Source organism: Oncorhynchus tshawytscha, linkage group LG09 (assembly GCF_018296145.1).
Source record: "Oncorhynchus tshawytscha isolate Ot180627B linkage group LG09, Otsh_v2.0, whole genome shotgun sequence".
Lineage (NCBI taxonomy): Eukaryota > Metazoa > Chordata > Actinopteri > Salmoniformes > Salmonidae > Oncorhynchus > Oncorhynchus tshawytscha.
Genome location: NC_056437.1, coordinates 37,169,508 through 37,189,667, shown reverse-complemented (window position 1 = coordinate 37,189,667; position 20,160 = coordinate 37,169,508). Strand labels below are relative to the sequence as shown.

At 44.7% G+C, this 20,160-nt stretch overlaps 1 protein-coding gene across 1 annotated transcript; it reads right to left on the bottom strand.

The window, feature by feature from the left end:
* Positions 1-3,457: 3,457 nt before the first annotated feature.
* LOC112259363 (proline-rich protein 7) lies at positions 3,458-19,726 on the bottom strand. The gene is made up of 3 exons (XM_024434073.2): positions 19,331-19,726; positions 12,644-13,780; positions 3,458-4,361 (listed from the first exon to the last, which is right to left on the bottom strand). The coding sequence occupies exons 2-3, from the start codon at positions 12,954-12,956 to the stop codon at positions 3,901-3,903; spliced, it is 774 nt and encodes a 257-aa protein (XP_024289841.1). The 5' UTR covers positions 12,957-13,780; positions 19,331-19,726; the 3' UTR covers positions 3,458-3,900.
* Positions 19,727-20,160: the final 434 nt, after the last annotated feature.

Below are 20,160 nucleotides of genomic sequence, written 5' to 3'. Positions count from 1 at the left end.
CTGCATAAACAAAATAACAGTTGTACAATGAAATAAGCGACTGGAATCCAGGCATGACAGCTCAGAAGCAATTGTCAATCAATCAAGAAGACTGTATATGACGTGTGATTTAAACAGACAAAACATTTGGCAAAATAATATTTAACATTTACTTCTACATTCAAGCATGGATAGAAACACCTCCAATTAAACTGTGTTTGTTTTCAGTTACACTTATATCATGAATCTGTACATGCAGGGGCCATGATAATCAGATTAAATTGGTTGTTCCAAAAAAGGAACACTCCTAAGCTCTCAAAATGATTGTCTAAATGCAATTGTATACTGTAAAAAAAAAACACACAAAAAACAGCATCTGGAATAAACTTAATGGACGGCCTAAATTTTAGGTTTCAAGATAACCACAACTACCTTAATATATAAATAAGTGCTCTTTGACATTCCCCTATTGCCCCTCACTTCAAACTGCAATACTTTTTTTTACCTCTCAGTAATAACATTCTCTATTTACAGGAATGGCCTCAAGTAGCTTTCTCTCATGCTCTCTTTCTCCTCTCACCCCTTTTTCTCTCTCTCCCCCTCCGGTCTCTCCATCTCTCTCCTTCTGTTGGGTACTGTATGTTTCCTACCTGCACATTTGTATAACCTGCTGTGCCCCATACTGTAATGTGGTGTTCCTTGGATTGAAGACCTCCAATCCAATTCCCTAACTCGAGCGTCCTTGAGGACCGAACCAAGCTGACAAGCTTCCTAATTTGTCCAAGCATCTCAAGGGTACTGCCAGGTAAGCCCATCAAATAATGCATTAATTTCAGTGGTTACATAATGTGATTGAATTGGGTTACATAACAGCTAAGAACAAAGAGGTGGACCTTGGTGGGTAACATGGTTCCTCATAGGCTGAGAAGGGTAGTAAAAGGGGTCCGTATTGGATGGATTCAGAAGAAGGAAATACTTTGGCCTTGATGCAATCAACGCACTATTGTTCATATCTCACTAATTTTCCCAGATTTTTTCAGATTTTTTCCCCTGCAAAAGCATCTGGGGCACGACTGCGTGATCAAAATATGAAGGTAATTTCAGATTAAGCCGACATATGCAGGGTTTACTGTGAATGCAGTCTCCGCTGATGGGGAACATTGCCTTTAAATGTAATCATGCTGTAACGCTGATCATCAGCTCCACGGATTGAATTCAGCGCTTAATCACACTAGCTGTGAAAAAATATTCCCAAGATATAATTGGTTGTGAGTGACAAGGGAAAGCACTTGTTTAAAGCGTCTTCCAAAGCTTCTTGTTTAAAGTGTTTTCCAAAGCTCAACGAAGAGGAGCTGTCTGAATGTCATTCAAAACACCAGTGGTGCCGAGAGAAGGGGTCAGATATTATGAAAGAGCGAGAGAGAGAGAGAGAGAAAGCCATGAATAGCTAAATAATATTTGAGGAAATAAGGAAAGAAAATCCTGTGTCTGCAATTGCTGCATGGTGATGGGTTTGCCTTGCTACCATGACTGTTTCAATTTTCTGTAATGGTGTCTGCTGTATGTACTGTAGCACCCGCATGGCAATGTGAAGGAGTGTTTCACAGTCACATCCAACCTGATGAGTAGCTTGAGATGGAGAGAAAGAGAGAAATGGATTTACAATCTCGATGAAACGCTTCACTGATGGACAGATTGCAACCATTAGGAAGTAATTTACAACCCAGAGAGGGAGAGAAAGGAAATCTTATGATTAGCGTTATGAATTATTTATACAAGGGTTTCAATTCTTCGGATAGAGGGAACTTATTCCTGCTGGAAAAAGGCTGCTGTCTCCCTTTGTATTTGATTGGACTAATGATTTAGGAGCTAGACCACACATATACACATATGCATACACACACACGCACACATACATACACTCACACATACATACACACACATACATACATACACACACATACATACATACATACACGCACACATACATACATACACACACATACACGCACATACATGCACACGCACACACATGCACACGCACGCACACATACACGCACATGCACACACACATACATGCACACGCGCACACGCACACGTACATACGCACACACACGCACACACATGCGCACACACACACACACACACATGCACACATACATACATACACACACACAGTCATCCGTACACCGAGGAGCAACAATCCCCAGCTGTGGTTTATTAAATTGATATTCATAGTCCACATAGTTCAAAAACATCTTGAAGATATGACAGTAATGATGGAGAAGAGCTTTTTCAAATTCAAAACAGTGTTTCCATTGCACATCGCAATTCTCAGAGCAGGACGATAGCTACTGAATTCAGCAAATCTCTTGGTCCTTCACTGTTAATGTTATACAACAGGAGCAACACAGAGCTACTAGAGGTCTTTCTACCTGGAGTCGCTAGGGGGCCAAGGCATCATGGGCAACAGACAGTTCCAGGGAGCCATGGCAACAGCAGACTCATATACTGAGTGCACAAAACATTAGGAACACCTTTCCATGACAGACTGACCAGATGAATCTAGGTGAAAGCTATGATCACTTATTGATGTCACTTATTAAATCCACTTAAATCTGTGTAGATAAAGGGGAGGAATGATTTTTCAGTGGTGTGAAGTACTTGAGTAGTACTTTCAAGTATTTTTACTTAAGTAGTTTTTTGGGGTATCTGTACTTTACTATTTATATTTTTGACTTCTTTTACTAAAGAAAATTATGTACTTTTTACTCCATACATTTTCCCTGACACCCAAAAGTACTTGTTACATTTTGAATGCTCAGAAGGACAGGAAAATGGTCCAATTCACACACTTATCAAGAGAACATCCCTGGTCATCCCTACTGCAGACTCACTAAACACATGCTTTGTTTGTAAATAATGTCTGAGTGTTGGAGCATGCCCCTAGCTATCTGTAAATTTAAAAAACAAGAAAATGATGCAGTCTGGACATTTGAAACTATTTATACTTTTACTTTTGATACTTAAGTATATTTAAAACCAAATACTTTTAGACTTTTACTCAAGTAGTATTTTACTGGGTGACTTTCACTTTTACTTGAGTCATTTTCTATTAAAGTATCTTTACCTTTACTCAAGTATAACATTTGGGTACTTTTTCCACCACTGGGATTTTTATGCATTGAGACATGGATTGTGTATGTGCCATTCAGAGGGTGAATGGGCAAGACAAGAGTTTTAAGTGCCTTTGAACGAGGTATGGTAGTACAGTAAGTACCAGGCGCATGGGTTTAAGTATGTCAAGAACTGCAACACTGCTGGATTTTTTACGCTCAACAGTTTCCCGTGTGTATCAAGAATGGTCCACCACCCAAAGGACATCCAGACAACTTGACACAATGGTGGGAAGCATTGGAGTCAACATGGGCCAGCATCCCTGTGGATGCTTTCGATACCTTGTAGAGTCAATGCCCCGACGAATTGAGGATGTTATGAGGGCAAAAAGGGTTGCAACTCAATATTAGGAAGATGTTCCAAATGTTTTGTACCCTCGGTGTAATAGCTGCTCTGCATCAGGCTGCGACGCCATGGAGAATAGAGAGATCAACACAGCCAGAGAGAGAGAATAGAGCGAGACAGATATGGAGGGAGACAAAGCAAGATAAAAGAGGGATGATGAGAGGAAGGCAGATATGTCATCTTTAGAAAAGTTGTCCTCATCTCACTGCACAGAAGAAAGCAGAGAACAACACCTCTGGCTGCTGGGAGTCTAAAAGGTGTTTTTCCTCCTCTACCCCCTCCATCAGTCCAACTCTACAAACCAGACGCCCCTCCTCAAACCCAACCCAATGCCTCTCCACCTCAACCCAGCGTCCTTAGCTTCAGCCTCACCCCCACCTCCAGGAGGATTATTCAGGCTTACACTGCCGTGCTGCGACCCAGCAGAGGGAAGGACGTGGGCAGGCCACAGCTCTGCTCTAGCCGCCTGAGCCCCTGGATACTTCTCAGCCCCAGCTCTGGCTGTGTGTGAGTCCGGCCCTCGCGGGGCATGGTAGTGGTGGCCTGGGCCTGCAGGGAGAGGGGCTCCATGGGGAGGGTGTTGTGGTTGAGGTCCATGGTAGACAGCAGGTGACCCAGGGAGTCCCAGCGTCGGGCAGTGGGCAGGCGGATCAGGGAGGAGTAGCCCCTCTCTGAGAACACTGTGACCGGAGGAGTCTTGGAGGTCTCAGTCTCCTGCTGCTCCAGCCTGGAGGCCCGGGAGGAGGGCTTGGTGTTGGTGCCCCCCCGGCTGTCAGCCAGCACCTCACAGTAGGGAGGAGGGGGGTCCTCCATCAGAACAGCCTCCTCATAGCAGGGGGGCTTTCCAAACACGTCCGTCTCTGGGGAGGAAACAGACAAACGTACAGTATGTTAGTTTCCCCTTAACAATGTAAAGTGCTGTAAGCATTGGAAAAGCTTAATATAAACCAAATCCATCAGTATTATCAAATTCTACTTTACCATGGACACAGTCATATTAGGCCATTGGATTGTCAGTGTTTAGGTCTAAAGGTAGGGATCCTGTGGAAAGGGTTGTGTGGGTGATTATTATTGCTAAGCTAACTCCTGCTGGCTATTACATAATGTTAATGGAGCTTCACTGACGCCTCAGTCATCTCAGATGGCTGACTATACATCTGAAGTAACTGATACCACTGCCAAGTCCAACTCCTACACTGACAGCTCTGCCTTTAAACTGTGAATCATGTGGAACACAGGTTGAGCGGTGAGAATTCCATTGATGAGTACAGTAGCCTACAATAAAGGCTTCTTTGACTCAATTCGGACATTTTGAAATACTGAATGGCTTCACACACGTGCACACATTCACACACACACACACACAGTGTAAAGAGAGCTTAGTGAGATATTTGTTCTGACAGAAACATTCAAGCCACAAGTCGGAGGCTAATTTACTGATGTTTTCAGCACAATCATCTGGATTCACTCCCTCCAAAGCTCACAAAGAGAAAACCCATAGGAACAGGACAGGTGTGACACAGAGAGAGGGACCTGTAAAAGATGGAATGAGAGTAGAGGCGAGCGGGTCGATAGACTTGTGTCTGATTCACACTGTAGGGCCGAACCGAGGCAAGCCTGTACTAGTGTTCAGTGTGAATTAGACAATTCATTCTGAAAGCACTGTGCATTTCTTTTCAGGTGAAACAAATCATTGAGAGCTTGGAACTATAAGGTTCTATCTGAATTTTTTTGTCCAAATGGAGTTATTGTTCTGTTCAATGTTCTCTACCCATATAGTTTTCTAAATACCCCCAATTCATGTTTTTAATTACGTTCAAAAGAATACAAGATAAAAATTGCTGAAACCATTCAAACGATAAGGGTTCAGAACTTTATTTTTATAGATAGAGCCTTGTGCTCGTCATGTTGATTGTAATGAAAGAATGTAGAACATTTATTTTAACTCTGCCTTTTCTGTCTTTGAAAACAGGTATAACTGCAATTGATACATAAAACATAGTAAGCATGCTTTGATGTGACAAACCGGTAGCACGAGGCAATAACATGAAGTCTGTAAAGTAATTAGTGGGCGGTAAAGTACATTCAGCTGTATGAAGTGTTCGCGCCCCCAGGGTTTACCATATCGGGACGACTTCCTTTCGAATGATGTCATGTGAGGTTAGTACAGTTGAGACGTCATAGGTCATTCACGCCTGGAAACTCTGATATACTTGTGGTTTGAACAACAAAATACAAGTCAGAGATAAGGATGTGGAGCAAACTGGTGAAGTAATATCTCCTTGGACTCTGACTACTCGGTGATGAATCCGGAGGGTTGTAAAATGTAGCTAGCTGGGCTAATAACAATGACACACCCTCTGACCACACCTCTGGAGTACTTTATTTGCAGTGCTTTGACAGTGCTACTTCCTCTAGTGTGGAAACCCAGGCTGAGAAAGGGAGAGGTATTACTAATCATAAACTCCCATTTTACAGCCCGCATCTCTTTCAAAGACTACCCACAGCCTTTCTATACTATATAATGGGAAAACCTCAATTGCCTACTCAACTCATCCTCTCTCCTCGCCGCCTCCTCAAAACTCATTGGAGGAAGCAATTCGCTACACCCGCAATAACATCTGCTAAAAATGTGTATGTGACAAATAAAATGTGATTTGATTTGAGAAGGTCAGAGAGGAGGGACCATTGACTCTCTCATCCAATGGGTATTAAGGAGGCAAGAAGAGAAGATGCAAGGAGAATGCAGTTGAGATTCTCCCTACATATTCCAGGAAGCCATACCACTTTGCACAGAATGTTTTCCAACGGAAGAAATGTTGCTGCTCTCTAAACACACGGCAACTGATTGATGTCAAGGATATGGAATGTGTGATATGGGAAATCCTCCACAGTATGTGGCATTGAGGAATACACCACCTCAGTCATCGGCTTCATCAATAAGTGCATCGATGACGTCGTCCCCACAGTGACTGTATGTACATATCCCAACTAGAAGCCATGGATTACAGGCAACATCCACATCGTGCTAAGGGCTAGAGCTGCCGCTTTCAAGGAGCGGGAGGCTAACCCAGACACTTAAAAGAAATCCCGCTATGCCTTCAGATGAACCATCAAACAAGCAAAGCGTCAATATAGGATTAAGATTGAATCCTACTACACCGGCTCTGACACTCGTCGGATGTGGCAGGGCTTGAAAACTATTACAGACTACAAAGGGAAACCCAGACGCGAGCTGCCCAGTGACGCAAGCCTACCAGACGAGATAAATGCTTTTTATGCCTGCTTCGAGGCAAGCAATGCTGAAGCATGCACGAGAGCACCAGCTGTTCTGGGTGACTGTGTGATAACTCTCTCGGTAGCCGATGTGAACAAAACCTTTTAAACCGGTCAACATTCACAAAGCCGCTGGCCCAGACAGGTTACCAGGACGTGTAATCAAAGCATGTGCGGACCAACTGTCAAGTGTCTTCACTGACATTTTCAACCTCTCCCTGACCGAGTCTGTAATACCTACATGTTTCAAGCAGACCACCATAGTCCCTGTGCCCAAGGAAGCGAAGATAACCTGCCTAAATGATTACCGCCCAGTGGCACTCAAGTCGGTAGCCATGAAGTGCTTTGAAAGGCTGGTTATGGCTCACATCTACAGCATCCTCCCGGACACCCTGGACCCAAACCAATTCGCATACCACCCAAACAGATCCACAGATGACGCAATCTCAATCGCACTCCACACTGCTCTTTCTCACCTGGACAAAAGGAACACCTATGTGAGAATGCTGTTCATTGACTACAGCTCAGCGTTCAACTCCATAGTGCCCACGAAGCTCATCACTAAACTAAACACCTCCCTCTGCAACTGGATCCTGGACTTCCTGATGGGCCGCCCCCAGGTGGTAAGAGTAGGCAACAGCACATCTGCCACACTGATCCTTAACACTGGGGACCCTCAGGGATGTGTACTTAGTCCCCTCCTGTATTCCCTGTTCACCCACGACTGGGTGGCCAAACACGACTCCAACACCATCATTAAGTTTGCAGATGACACAACAGTGCTAGGCCTGATCACTGACAACGATGAGACAGCCTATAGGGAGGAGGTCATAGAACTGGCAGTGTGGTGCCAGGACAACAACCTCACCCTCAATGTGAGCAAGACAAAGGAGTTGATCGTGGACTACAGGAAAAGGCCCATTAACATCAAACCTTTTCAAAACCTTCAAAACCTTTTCCCCCTCAGGAGACTGAAAATATTTGGCATGGGTCCTCAGATCCTCAAAAGGTTCTACAGCTGCAACCTTGAGAGCATCCTGACTGGTTGCATCACCGCCTGGTATGGCAACTGCTCAGCATCTGACCTTAAGGCGCTACAGATGGTAGTGCGTACGGCCCAGTACATCACTGGAGCCAAGCTTCCTCCCGTCCAGGACCTATATAATAGGCCGTGTCAGAGGAAAGCCCATACAATTGTCAGAGACTCCAGTCAGACTGTTTTCTCTAAGCCATAAGATTGCTGAACAATTCATAAAATCGCCAACAGACAATTTACATTGATTTCCACCCCCCTTGTACACTTCTGCTACTCGCTGTTTGTTTGTTACCTCTTGGTAGTCACTTCGCCCCCACCTACATGTACAGATTGCCTCAACTAGCCTGTACCCCCGCACACTGACTCGGTACTGGTGCCACCTGTATATAGCCTTATTATTGTTACGGATCCCTCTGGAACTTTCATTACACACACCTGTCCCCTATTCCCACTGATTAGTACGTATATAAGTGTGCCCTTTGGTTTCCATTGGGCAGTCCATTATTGTTACAATATCCGTTGGTGTGTGTGAGTACCGGTGCTGTGTGTTTTGGCTTTTATGTCATTGTGGATTTCGCAGATGATTATGGGTCCCGTGTGTTAATCATTGTGCGCGTGTGTTATTTATTTGGGTTTCAACCCTTTTGTATAGTGTTTGTTTGGTCTTTGTCCCCGTGCCTTGCCATAATTTGGGTACAATACAAAACCCTATTACGCATTCCTGCACCTGTCTCTCGAACCATTTATGCCGACGTGACAGTTGTTTTCTTATTGTGTTACTTTTTATTTGAGTCTACTTGGTAAATATTTTATTCTTCTTGACCTGCACTGTTGGTTAAGGGCTTGTAAGTAAGCATTTCAAGGTAAAGTCTAAACTTCTTGTATTTGGCGCATGTGACAAATAAAGTTTATTTGAAGTGTTCTTGTGGTGGCACTGATCTGCTTTGTACAGTTGCCTTAAAACAGCTTTGAAAGTTCCAGAAAATGTCATGGCTTTTAGATGCTTCTGATAGGGTAATTGACATCATTTGAGTCAATTGGAGGTGTAGCTGTGGAAGTAGAGAAGACAAGGTGAGTGCTACCATCAGTCCTGTGTCATGCCAACAGTAAAGCATCCTGAGACCATTCATGTGTGGGGTTGCTTCTCAGCCAAGGGTGTGGGCTCACTCACAATTTTGCTTAACAACACAGCCATGAATAAAGAATGGTACCAACACATCCTCCGAGAGCAACTTCTCCCAACCATCCAGAAACAGTTTGGTGACGAACAATGCCTTTTCCAGCATGATGGAACACATTGCCATAAGGCAAAAGTGATAACTAAGTGGCTCGAGGAACAAAACATCAACATTTTGTGTCCATGGCCAGGAAACTCCCCAGACCTTGAGCCCATTGAGAACTTGTGGTCAATCCTCAAGAGGCGGGTGGACAAACAAAAACCCACAAATTCTGACAAACTCCAAGCATTGATTATAAAAATTGGCTGCCATCAGTCCGGATGTGGCCAAAAGATAATTGACAGCATGCCAGGGCAGATTGCAGAGGTCTTGAAAAAGAAGGGTCAACACTGCAAATATTGACTCTTTGCACCAACTTCGTGTAATTGTCAATAAAAGCCCTTGACAGATATGAAATGCTTGTAATTAGACTTCACTATTCCATAGTAACATCTGACAAAAATATTATTTATTTTTTTATTTCACCTTTATTTAACCAGGTAGGCTAGTTGAGAACAAGTTCTCATTTGCAACTGAGGCAGCAAACTTTGTGGAAATTTATATTTGTGTCATTCTCAAAACTTTTGGCCACAACTGTACATGCCCTGTATGTGTCCACATATTCACAACGAATTACACTATAGTTTTTATGATCTCGTTTTCCACCTCACATTTATAATGCCCTGCTTTGGTCTCTAATATTAGCCCCAGCTGCTATATGTATGAATAAAAATTACTTCCATACAGTAACAATGGAGGCCCAGAACACTGGGAGATGAAAGGAGTGTTTCATGTGTTTCGCCAGGCGGGTGTTTGTTTCCAGTGTCAGCAATGCCTCCAAACCTAGAGAGGGCCACTGGTGCAGAGGGCTGGCAGGGCCGTGGAGGAGTATAGAGGATGGTGGAATGGCAGGCGGGGGGGACGAGGCTCAGGGACTATCCAGAGGGGAGCCACCTTCACCGGGGGCAGGATTGCTAATCTCAGCCTCTGTGATCCTGGGGCACCGGGGCCCACATCTGCCGCCAAGGACAGCACCTATGACGCAGGCACAACAGCAGCTACATGGAGGAAGGTATTATTGGAAAAAGTCCTCTCCAATGCTGGAGGTCTATGGATCTCAGCATGAGGAAACGGCAATAAAAAATTTACATTTTATGTCCTGGAGCTATAATGACATTTGGGGGAGGGTATCCCCATTTTTCTACCACTCTGAGGTGCACCCCTTAACCAGCCTGTCCTAGCCGCCTTGGTACTGAGTTCCTCTTTCTGGCTGTTGTGCTTGCTAGCCCTCTGTCTATTTCAATGGCTGCTGCTAGCCTACCTTTCACGCCACTGACTGACTGTCACGCCGTTAGTGCCTACTAAGTGTCGAGCTTCTTGCAGTCTCTGTCATTGCGCTGGCTGCTGTGCTGCCAACTCTGCCACTGCTCTGCCTACACACCGCCTACGCTACAGTGCTAACTGTCACCATGTCACCCATGAAGGAACACAGCTACAGATACAACAAGAGCCTACAGCAAACCTTCATAGTCACTGCTGTCATGCCTGTAGCATGTAATGTACAGAAAACTGCAGGTGTCTCCTGGGTTATGCTCTTTGTGTGTTTGTTTATATTGCTCTCATATTGAACTGGAAAAGGAGGTTGCATGGTAAACATCAGAGCTAAAACAAACTTGTTTTTGTTGTATTTGTCACATGTGCCAAATACAACAGGTGTAGTAGACCTTATAGTGAAATGCTTACTTACTTACTAACCAACAATGCAAGTTTTAAGAAAAATATGTGTGTGGTAAAACAAAAATAACAAATAGTTAGAGTTGCAGTTAAATAAGAGTAGCGAGGCTAAATACACTGGGTACCGGAACAGACTCGATGTGCGGGGGCACAGGTTAGTCGAAGTAATTGAGGTAATATGTACATGTAGGTAGAGTTAAAGTGACTATGCATAGATAATAACCAGAGAGTAGTAGCAGCAGCGTAAAAGAGGGCGTGGAGGGGGACAATGCAAATAGTCTGGGTAGCCATTTGATTAGCTGTTCAGGAGTCTTGGCTTGGGGGTAGAAGCTGTTAAGAAGCCTCTTGGACCTAGACTTGGCACTCTGGTGCCGCTTGCCGTGCGGTATTAGAGATATGTCTATGACTAGGATGGCTGGACCATTTTTAGGGCCTTCCTCTGACACTACCTAGTATAGAGGTCCTAGGTGGCAGGAAGCTTGGCCCCAGTGATGTACTGGGCCAGACTCTGTATATGCGTTGCGGTCGGAGGCCGAGCAGTTGCCATACCAGGCAGTGATACAACCAGTCAGGATGCCCTCGATGGTGCAGCTGTAGAACTTTGAGGATATGAGGACCCATGCCAAATCTTTTCAGTCTCCTGAGGGGAATAGGCTTTGTTGTGCCCTCTTCACCACTGTCCTGGTGTGTTTGGACCATGATAGTTTGTTGGTCATGTGGACACCAAGGAACTTAAAGCTCTCAACCTGCTCCGTTACAGCCCTGTTGATGAGAATGGGCGTGTGCTTTTCCTGTAGTCCACAATCATCTCCTTTGTCCTTTTCCTATAGTCCACAATCATCTCCTTTGTCTTGATCACGTTGAGGCAGAGGTTGTTATCCTGGCACCACATGGCCAGGTCTCTGACCTCCTCCCTAGAGGCTGTCTTGTCGGTGATCAGGCCTTCCGTTGTTGTGTAGTCGGCAAACTAAATGATGGTGTTGGAGTCATGCCTGGCCATGCAGTCATGGGTGAACAGGGAGTACAGGAGGGGACTGAGCACGCACCCATGAGGGGACTCCATGTTGAGGATCAACGTGGCAGATGTGTTGTTGCCTACCCTTACCACCTGGGCGTGGCCCGTCAGGAAGTCCAGGATCCAGTTGCAGAGGGAAGTGTTTAGTCCCAGAGTCCTTAGCTTAGTGATGAGCTTTCAGTGCACTATGGTGTTGAACGCTGAGCTGTAGTCAATGAATAGCATTCTCACGGAGGTGTTCTTTTTGTCCAGGTGGGAAAGGGCTGTGTAGAGTGCAATAGAGTGTATCATTGGTGGATCTGTTGGGGTGGTATGCAAATTGGAGTGGGTCTAGGTTTCTGGGATAATGGTGTTGATGTGAGCTATGATCAGCCTTTCAGAGCACTTCATTGCTACAGATGTCAGTGCCACGGGTCAGTAGTCATTTAGGCAAGTTACCTTAGTGTTCTTGGGCACAGAGACTGTGGTGGTTTGCTTGAAACATGTTGGTATTACAGACTCAGTCTGGGACAGGTTGAAAATGTCAGTGAAGACACTTGCCAGTTGGTCAGCGCATGTTCGGAGTGCAAGTCCTGGCAATTCGTCTGACCCCGTGGCCTTGTGAATGCTGACCTGCTTAAAGGTCTTACTCACATCGGCTACGGAGAGTGTGATCAAACAGTCGCCTGGAACAGCTGATGCTCTCATGCATGTTTCAGTGTTGCTTGCCTCAAAGCGAGCATAGAAGTAATTTAGCTTGGTTGAAGTGTGTATGATTCAAAGTACTGCAGTCTAATCTTAATTAGTCGTAGTGTGTGTGTGTGCGTGCATCTCTGTGGTGGAATATTCAAAGCCGTAAAGAAAAGTACTGTATCAGTACATTACCTTGAGGGGAGGCCCAGCTGCCCTGTGGGAGGGAGTGAAGAATGTGCAGCGGAGGGGAGAGGGTCAGTGGGGGGCAGAAATGGAGGGGTTCTCTGGTGGGGGGTTCCCTTCCTAACCCATCTGGGCCCAGGCACTCCAATGGCTCCATCTCCAAGGCCCTCAGACACTGCTCCCTCAGCCTCTCCTCCCTCCTCTTCTTCAGACGGCGCTGGATGAAGCTGCAGAAGCAGCACAGCATGACGATGAGAGCCCACACCAGCCAGAACCCAGCAAAGCAGGCCAGGAAGGTGTATGTGCCCTGGGACATCACCATGGTGATGAGAAACTAGTTGACTTGGCACTACCGAGGTGCGTTAAATGAGGAGCCAACTGGACTGGAGATACGTTAAATCAAATAGCACTGACTGTCACTGAGGAGACAGGAAAACAGGGCTCCAGTCTCCAGAGGAGTTTGGTTGAATGTGTAGTCTTCTGTTGATTTTTAGTCATCTTATATCAGTGTGACAGCTGATGTCTCAGATCAGCCCTGATGACAGTGTACATGATCCCTGTTAAAATGACCGGCTGTCCAGTGTCTTCATACCCACACAACAACACCCACACCAACAGTATTGTCTCAAAGGCGCTTCTGTAGTCCAAAGGCCAGGTGTGATCAGTTGTTTACCAGCCTGCTGGTCACTGCAGACCAGATGTCCTATGGTTCTTTACAGGTAAAACAAGGTCATCTACATTCTCCCTGCAGTCTCACTGCAAAACTCCTTGTCTAAATCACATCCACTGTCCAGGTATCCTGAAAAAGCACAGCTTAATGAAAACACAAATAAACACAGAGCACTGCTCCTCCTTCCCACTGAGATTGAAGGCCTGCTCTTCTTCCCAGCAGGCAGGCTGAGAGGGCCCTCTGAGGGGTGAGGTCTGGGTGGGAGTCAGGCAGAGCAGTGCCACGTGACGCCCCCGGTCCGTCCCTCAGCTGCCTCCTCCAGGACACAGGGCCAGGCCCAGGGGTTCCGTACACTCCTGCGGAGTTCTGAGCGGTTCCACTTGGTTCCGCGTCCCCCCTCTGGCACCCTGATCCCCAGACTATGGGTTCTGATGGGTTCTGGCACCTCAGAACTCCAGAGGACTCTCAACGTCACGCTGCTCAACAAAGGGAGAGAGGGAGGAGAGAGGGCAGAGGGGACAGTCATTATCAATTATGAAATACACCCAAAAAATGGGCCTGTCTGGTAAGTGATCTCAAATGTTCAAGCATCATAATGATGGTGACCTCAGGGGGTGAGTATCAGTTTCACACATCAGAGAGGAAGGAGCAGAACCCTACATGGATCTCATGGGGAAAACAGGGCCCTTTGTGTGGGCCCCAATAATGCTGACCTCAACATAGCAGGTCATTCTCTGTCCCCACATGCCACACCCACACTCAGGGTGCACTAGCTGGGACAGTACTCAATGGAATCACTGGACCTGACTAGAAATCATAGTTATAACTAGGCCATGACGTTTTTTCCCAACCAGGAAAAATATGGAATACTCTGGATCTTAGTAGCTCCTAACTAGGGCCCAGAGTTCTAACTGGTCAGGTTACATGGTCAGGAAAAACTCCAGGCCACATATACTGAATCTTATAGACCGAGTTGTTGATGCCTCTAGTAAATGTTCTAGTCGTGCCACTCTCCTCACTATCACATCACATTAGAGCATTTGTAATCTGGCCTTGGCCTCCATACACCCACAAAATAATAACGCTAGACTCTTATTGTCGTGACTTTCTTAGAGGTGGATAAATTCCTTCCTTTACAGGTCATTGGCCTTGCTCTTTTATCTTGTATATCTCTGATGATTATCATACTTTAACACCCAGAGGTGGCATAATGGATGACTTATAGAATGGTGGTTAGGAAGGAGGAAGGAAAGACTGATTCCCTCATAACATTTCCAAACCTATGGAACCAATGGAAGTGTCTTGTTGTCCCTTCCTCTGATGTTACTGCCTGGCACACCTCCTGACTGTGACTCATCATGATCATGGATAGGGCTGGAGTAAGAAGCTGTGGTTTGGTAAGGTTACACCACTCTACCCCAAGCTTCCTAGATTCCTCTCCTTAATCTCTCCTCCTCTCTTACCTCCTTCTCCTCAGGTAGTTTATTGGAGGGTGACTGTGACACAAGCTGTCATCACATTTCACTTAATATACAGCATGACTAGTCCAATCTCAGTGTGTGTGCCCTGCCCCGGTGCAATCTACACAAGCGTTAATGGCTGATAGACTCCTATATTACCCATTTGAGTCATGCACTGTGAAGCATCGACACCTACTCTCATGTAATAACCCAACACAGCTGTTCACTGAAACCCCTATTACGATTCTGCCATTTGTTGGTTAGACTATTCTGATTATTACACTGTAGTAGCCTAATACTGTTATATCTTGATACCTATTACATCTTGATATACAGTACACAAGATAGTTCATGCAAAAGCATTATATTCAATATCAAACATCCCACAAAAAAAGGTAAATATTTAGAGGTTAATTAATTTGGAGAGGTAATAATATGCAGATGTCCATGCTTGGAGAAACCACCCTGCATGCACCTGATGCCAACATAAACAGCTTTCCTATTGACTGATACTCACCTTGCTCTCCTCTGTACACTGTAAAAAAATATATTTTGAAATTCAGTCAAAATGACTTGTTTAATTAGCCAAGTCAACTAAAATTACGTCACACCCTGATCTGTTTCACCTGTCCTTGTGATTGTCTCCACCCCCTGCAGGTGTCGCTTATTTTCCCTGGTGTATTTATCCCTGTGTTTCCTGTTTCTCTGTGCCAGTTCATCTTGTATGTTCAAGTCAAACAGTGTGTTTTTGTTCCCGTGCTCCTGCTTTTCTATTCTTTTCTACTAGTCCTCCTGGTTTTGACCTTTGCCTGTTTTCTGGACTCCATTCCCGCCTGCCTGACCATTCTGCCTGCCCTGACCTCGAGCCTGCCTGCCATTCTGTACCTCTGAACTGGTTTTGACCTTTTGCCTGTCCACGACTATTCTCTTGCCTACCCCTTTTGGATTGTTAATAAACATCTTTGACTCTAACCATCTGCATCTGGGTCTCGCCAGGTGCACCCATAATTTGTTGAGTTGACAAAAAAATGTCACGTTGATTTGCTTTCAACCAGTGGTAGAAAAAGTACCCAACTGTCATACTTGAGTAAAAGTATAGATACCTTAATGGAAAGTTACACAACGCCTAACGCTCTTAATCCCTACGCTACCTGCAGTTGTGTTGACTAAAAATGTCAAGTTAAGATAACTACAACGTAGGGCCTCCCGAGTGGCGGAGCGATCTAAGGCACTGCATCACAGTGCTATCTGTGTCACTACAGATCCTGGTTCGATTCCAGGCTGTGTCACAGTTGGCCCTTGACCGGGAGACCCATGAGGCGGCGCACAATTAGCCCAGCGTCGTCCGGGTTAGGGGAGGGTTTGACACGGTAGCCAGGTGTATAGTGTTTCCTCCGACACATTGGTGCGACTGGCTTCCGGGTTAAGCGAGCATTGTGTCAAGACACAGTGCGCCTTGGTGGGGTCGTGTTTCGGAGGACGCACGCTCGGAGGACGCACGCCCGGAGGACGCATGCCTCTCAACCTTTACCTCTCCCGAGTCCGTACGGGAGTTGCAGCGATGGGGGAAAAAAAATATACAAAAAAATCCATTTGAACCAGCTAACTATGTGCTTACTTAAAAATTCAACCAAGAAGTCAAATCAACTGAAGCTACATAACAGTAGTGTTGACTGAAAATTTGTATTTTTTTGTTTAAACAGACAGTTCGGTGCATTCAACATGTAAATACTTCTTACAAATACAATTAGTGATGAAATCAATCTCTCCTCCACTTTGCCAGGATAGATTGACATGCACATTATTCATGTTAGCTCTCCGTGAACATTTGTTGGCCAGCCATGCTGCCCTGTTCTGGGGCAATTGTAATTGAAAACATTTGGCATGCGTCCTCAGATCCTCAAAAGGGTTCTACAGCTGCACCATCGAGAGCAGATCTGAGGACTCATGCCAAATGTTTTCAGTCTCCTGAGGGGGAATAGGTTTTGAATAGGTTTTCAGTCTTCACGACTGTCTCGGTGTGCTTGGAACATGTTAGTTTGTTGGTGATGTGGACACCAAGGAACTTGAAGCTTTCAACCTGCTCCACTGCAGCCCCAACGATGAGAATGGAGGCGTGCTCAGTCCCCTTTTCCTGTAGTCCACAATCGTCTCCTTTTGTCTTGATAACGTTGAGGGAGTGGTTGTTGTCGTGGCACCGCACGGTCAGGTCTCTGACCTCCTCCCTATAGGCTGTCTCGTCGTTGTCGGTGATCAGACCTACCACTGTTGTGTCATTGGCAAATGTAATGATGGTGTTGGAGTCGTGCCTGGCCGTGCAGTCATGAGTGAACAGGGAGTACAGGAGAGGACTGAGCACGCACCCCTGAGGGGCCCTTGTGTTGAGGATCAGCGTTGTTACCTACCCTTACCACCTGGGGGCGGCCCATCAGGAAGTCCAGGATCCAGTTGCAGAGGGAGGTGTTTAGTCCCAGGGTCCTTAGCTTAGTGATGAGATTTGAGGGCACTATGGTGTTGAACGCTGAGCTGTAGTCAATGAATAGCATTCTCACGTAGGTGTTATTTTTGTCCAGGTGGGAAAGGGCAGTGTGGAGTGCAAAATAGAAAGCATCATCTGTGGATCTGTTGGGGCGGTATGCAAATTGGAGTGGATCTAGGGTTTCTGGGATAATGGTGTTGATGTGCGCTATGACCAGCCTTTCAAAGCACTTCATTGCTACAGATGTGAGTGCTACAGGTCAGTAGACATTTAGGCAAGTTACCTTATTGTTCTTGGGCACAGGGACTATGGTTGTCTGCTTGAAACATGTTGGTATTACAGACTCTGACAGGGAGAGGTTGAAAATGTCAGTGAAGACACTTGCCTGTTGGTCAGCGCATGCTTGGAATACACGTCCTGGTAATCTGTCTGGCCCTGCTGGCTTGTTAATGTTGACCTGTTTAAAGGTCTTACTCACATTGGCAGCGGAAAGGGTGATCACACAGTCTTCCGGAACAGCTGATGCGCTCATGCACGTTTCAGTGTTACTTGCCTCAAAACGAGCATAGAAGTAATTTAGCTCATCTGGTAGGCTTGTGTCACTGGGCAGCTCTCGGCTGTGCTTCCCTTTGTAGTCTGTAGTAGTTTGCAAGCCCTGCTACATCCGATGAGCATCGGAGCATGATTCGGTCTTAGTCCTGTATTGATGCTTTGCATCTAATCAAACATCTAATCAAATCCCCCCCCTCCACCTCTTACACTGCTGCTACTCTCTGTTATTATCTATGGATAGTCACTTTAATAACTCTACCTACATGTACATATTACCTCGACTAACCGGTGCCCCTGCACATTAACTCTGTAACGGTACCCACTGTATATAGCCTCACTTTTGTTATTTTACTGCTGCTCTTTGTTTATTTGTTACTTTTATTTCTTATTCATATATTTTTTTCTTAAACTACATTGTTGGTTAGGGCTTGTAAGTATTTCACTGTAAGGTTGAATTTGGCGCATGTGAGACATATATGATTTGATTTGAGTCATCTGTATACATAGACACACTGACTTTACTCAAGGCCAGTGGCATGTTATTGGTAAACATTTTAAAAAGTAAGGGGCCTAGACAGCTACCCTTGGGAATTCCTGATTCTACCGGGATTATGCTGGAGAGGCTCCCATTAAAAAACACCTCTGTGTTGTGTTAGACAGGTAACTCTTTATCCACAATATAGCAGGGTGTGTAAAGCCATAACACACATATGTTTTTCCATCAGCAGACTATGAATGACAATGTCAAAAGCCGTGCTGAAGTCTAACAAAACATCTCCCACAATCTTTTTATAATCAATTTCTCTCAGCCAATCATCAGTTATTTGTGTGTCATGCTTGTTGAATGTCCTTCCCTATAAGCGTTAGCGTATAGCATTGTATCTGGGGAAACACCGAACTGAACATTACTGAGTGCACTGCCAGCTTTGAAACTGTCAAAAAAAGCTCACACGTGTAAGAGACAGATTGAAGCATAATGTTCCCTACTGAAATATATATTATATAATTTCAAAGATTTAGTTATTTCTGAAATGTATCATTTTCAAATCAGTTGTTTCTACTGTATACAATTTTAAGGCAGCCTGGTAACAAACTTGTCAAAACCACGTATGTAGCTTTATTAGCACAACTAATAAAAATATCAGTTGAAGCACATTGTTATTCACTCAACAAGTTTTCATTCCAAATGTGTCTAATTAGATTAAATAACTCCACAGGTAATCTGGATTGGATTTGACATTAAATGTTAGAGCAGCCTGATAACAAACTTTGGTAAACTGAATCAACAAATAAAATGTACACTCACACTTGAAATGTTTTGTATAATCTATTTTGGAATGATAATGCCAGTGCCAAGCTTCACCAAAACGCATACGAGATGGACAATTAATGATGCAACAGATATGCAACACTTGTGATATAAAAACCTAATTGTCTTCTTTCGCATGCGCACCTGATGAATGTCAGGTAGGGAGACAGCGTGCCATTTCCATAAAATCTGACCATAAAAAATGCAAATACAATTCGTTGTTTACCTTTGTTGCCAGGACGTCTTCCTGATGGATCAGAAACACGACTCGCTCCGTTCCATTGAAATGTCATCTGAGCGCACAGTTTATGACAGCAAGGAAATAGGTAAACCAAGGTGTTTCGGGTTTATTTAACAATAAAGTAAATACAGATTTCATAAAGTATTTTATGTTGCCTTGACCGCAAATTAAGTGAGTGATGCTACTCGTCCGTTTCACGCTAATTTCCTCTGGTTTCTTGGTATCGCCTTTAATGAACGATGTGCGGCAATCATGAGCGCGGTGTCGTGTTTAGTAATGAGGTCTGGATTATACCGTAGAGTAGACAGTAGTCTACATTCACCTTGGCAACCTGGCTCCTCCCTTCCTATCTATTTGTCGTATAGTCAGTCAATCTCTTCTCATTTCCCTCCACCGTAATCGTCGTGACCCACACAATCAATGCGGATAGGGGTTTTCCAAGGACGCAGGACACAAGTGCGTAATTGTTGTTGCATTGTGGCTGAGGCTAAAGCGCACAAGTAGGCTACATTGAAAAGGTTTCATCTTTTGATATAGCAGGGTATGATTATCTAACTTTTTTTGCTTTCTCACATTTTCTTGAATAATATTTGGAGTGTTATTGTATAAATATGCTACCCCATTATCCAGACCTGCAAATGGCACATTTTGTATCCATATTTCACATAACATGAGTCATCCCACTGGCCAAAAACTGGTTGAATAACCATTGTGTGCGTTTGACCATGTGTTTTGTCCGTGGCTTTGTTTTAGGATTGCATACTTTAGGGAGTTTAAAGACAAAGTTGTGAGCCCAATTATAAAACTTGATTCTG

What these genes read in the sequence shown, in the direction of transcription:
- LOC112259363 (XM_024434073.2), bottom strand. Translation starts at nt 12,956, where the DNA reads ATGGTGATGTCCCAGGGCACATACACCTTCCTGGCCTGCTTTGCTGGG. An exon ending in CAGCTGGGCCTCCCCTCAAG is followed by an intron (nt 4,362 to 12,643) that starts GTAATGTACTGA and finishes TTTCCTCCCCAG; the next exon opens with AGACGGACGTGTTTGGAAAG.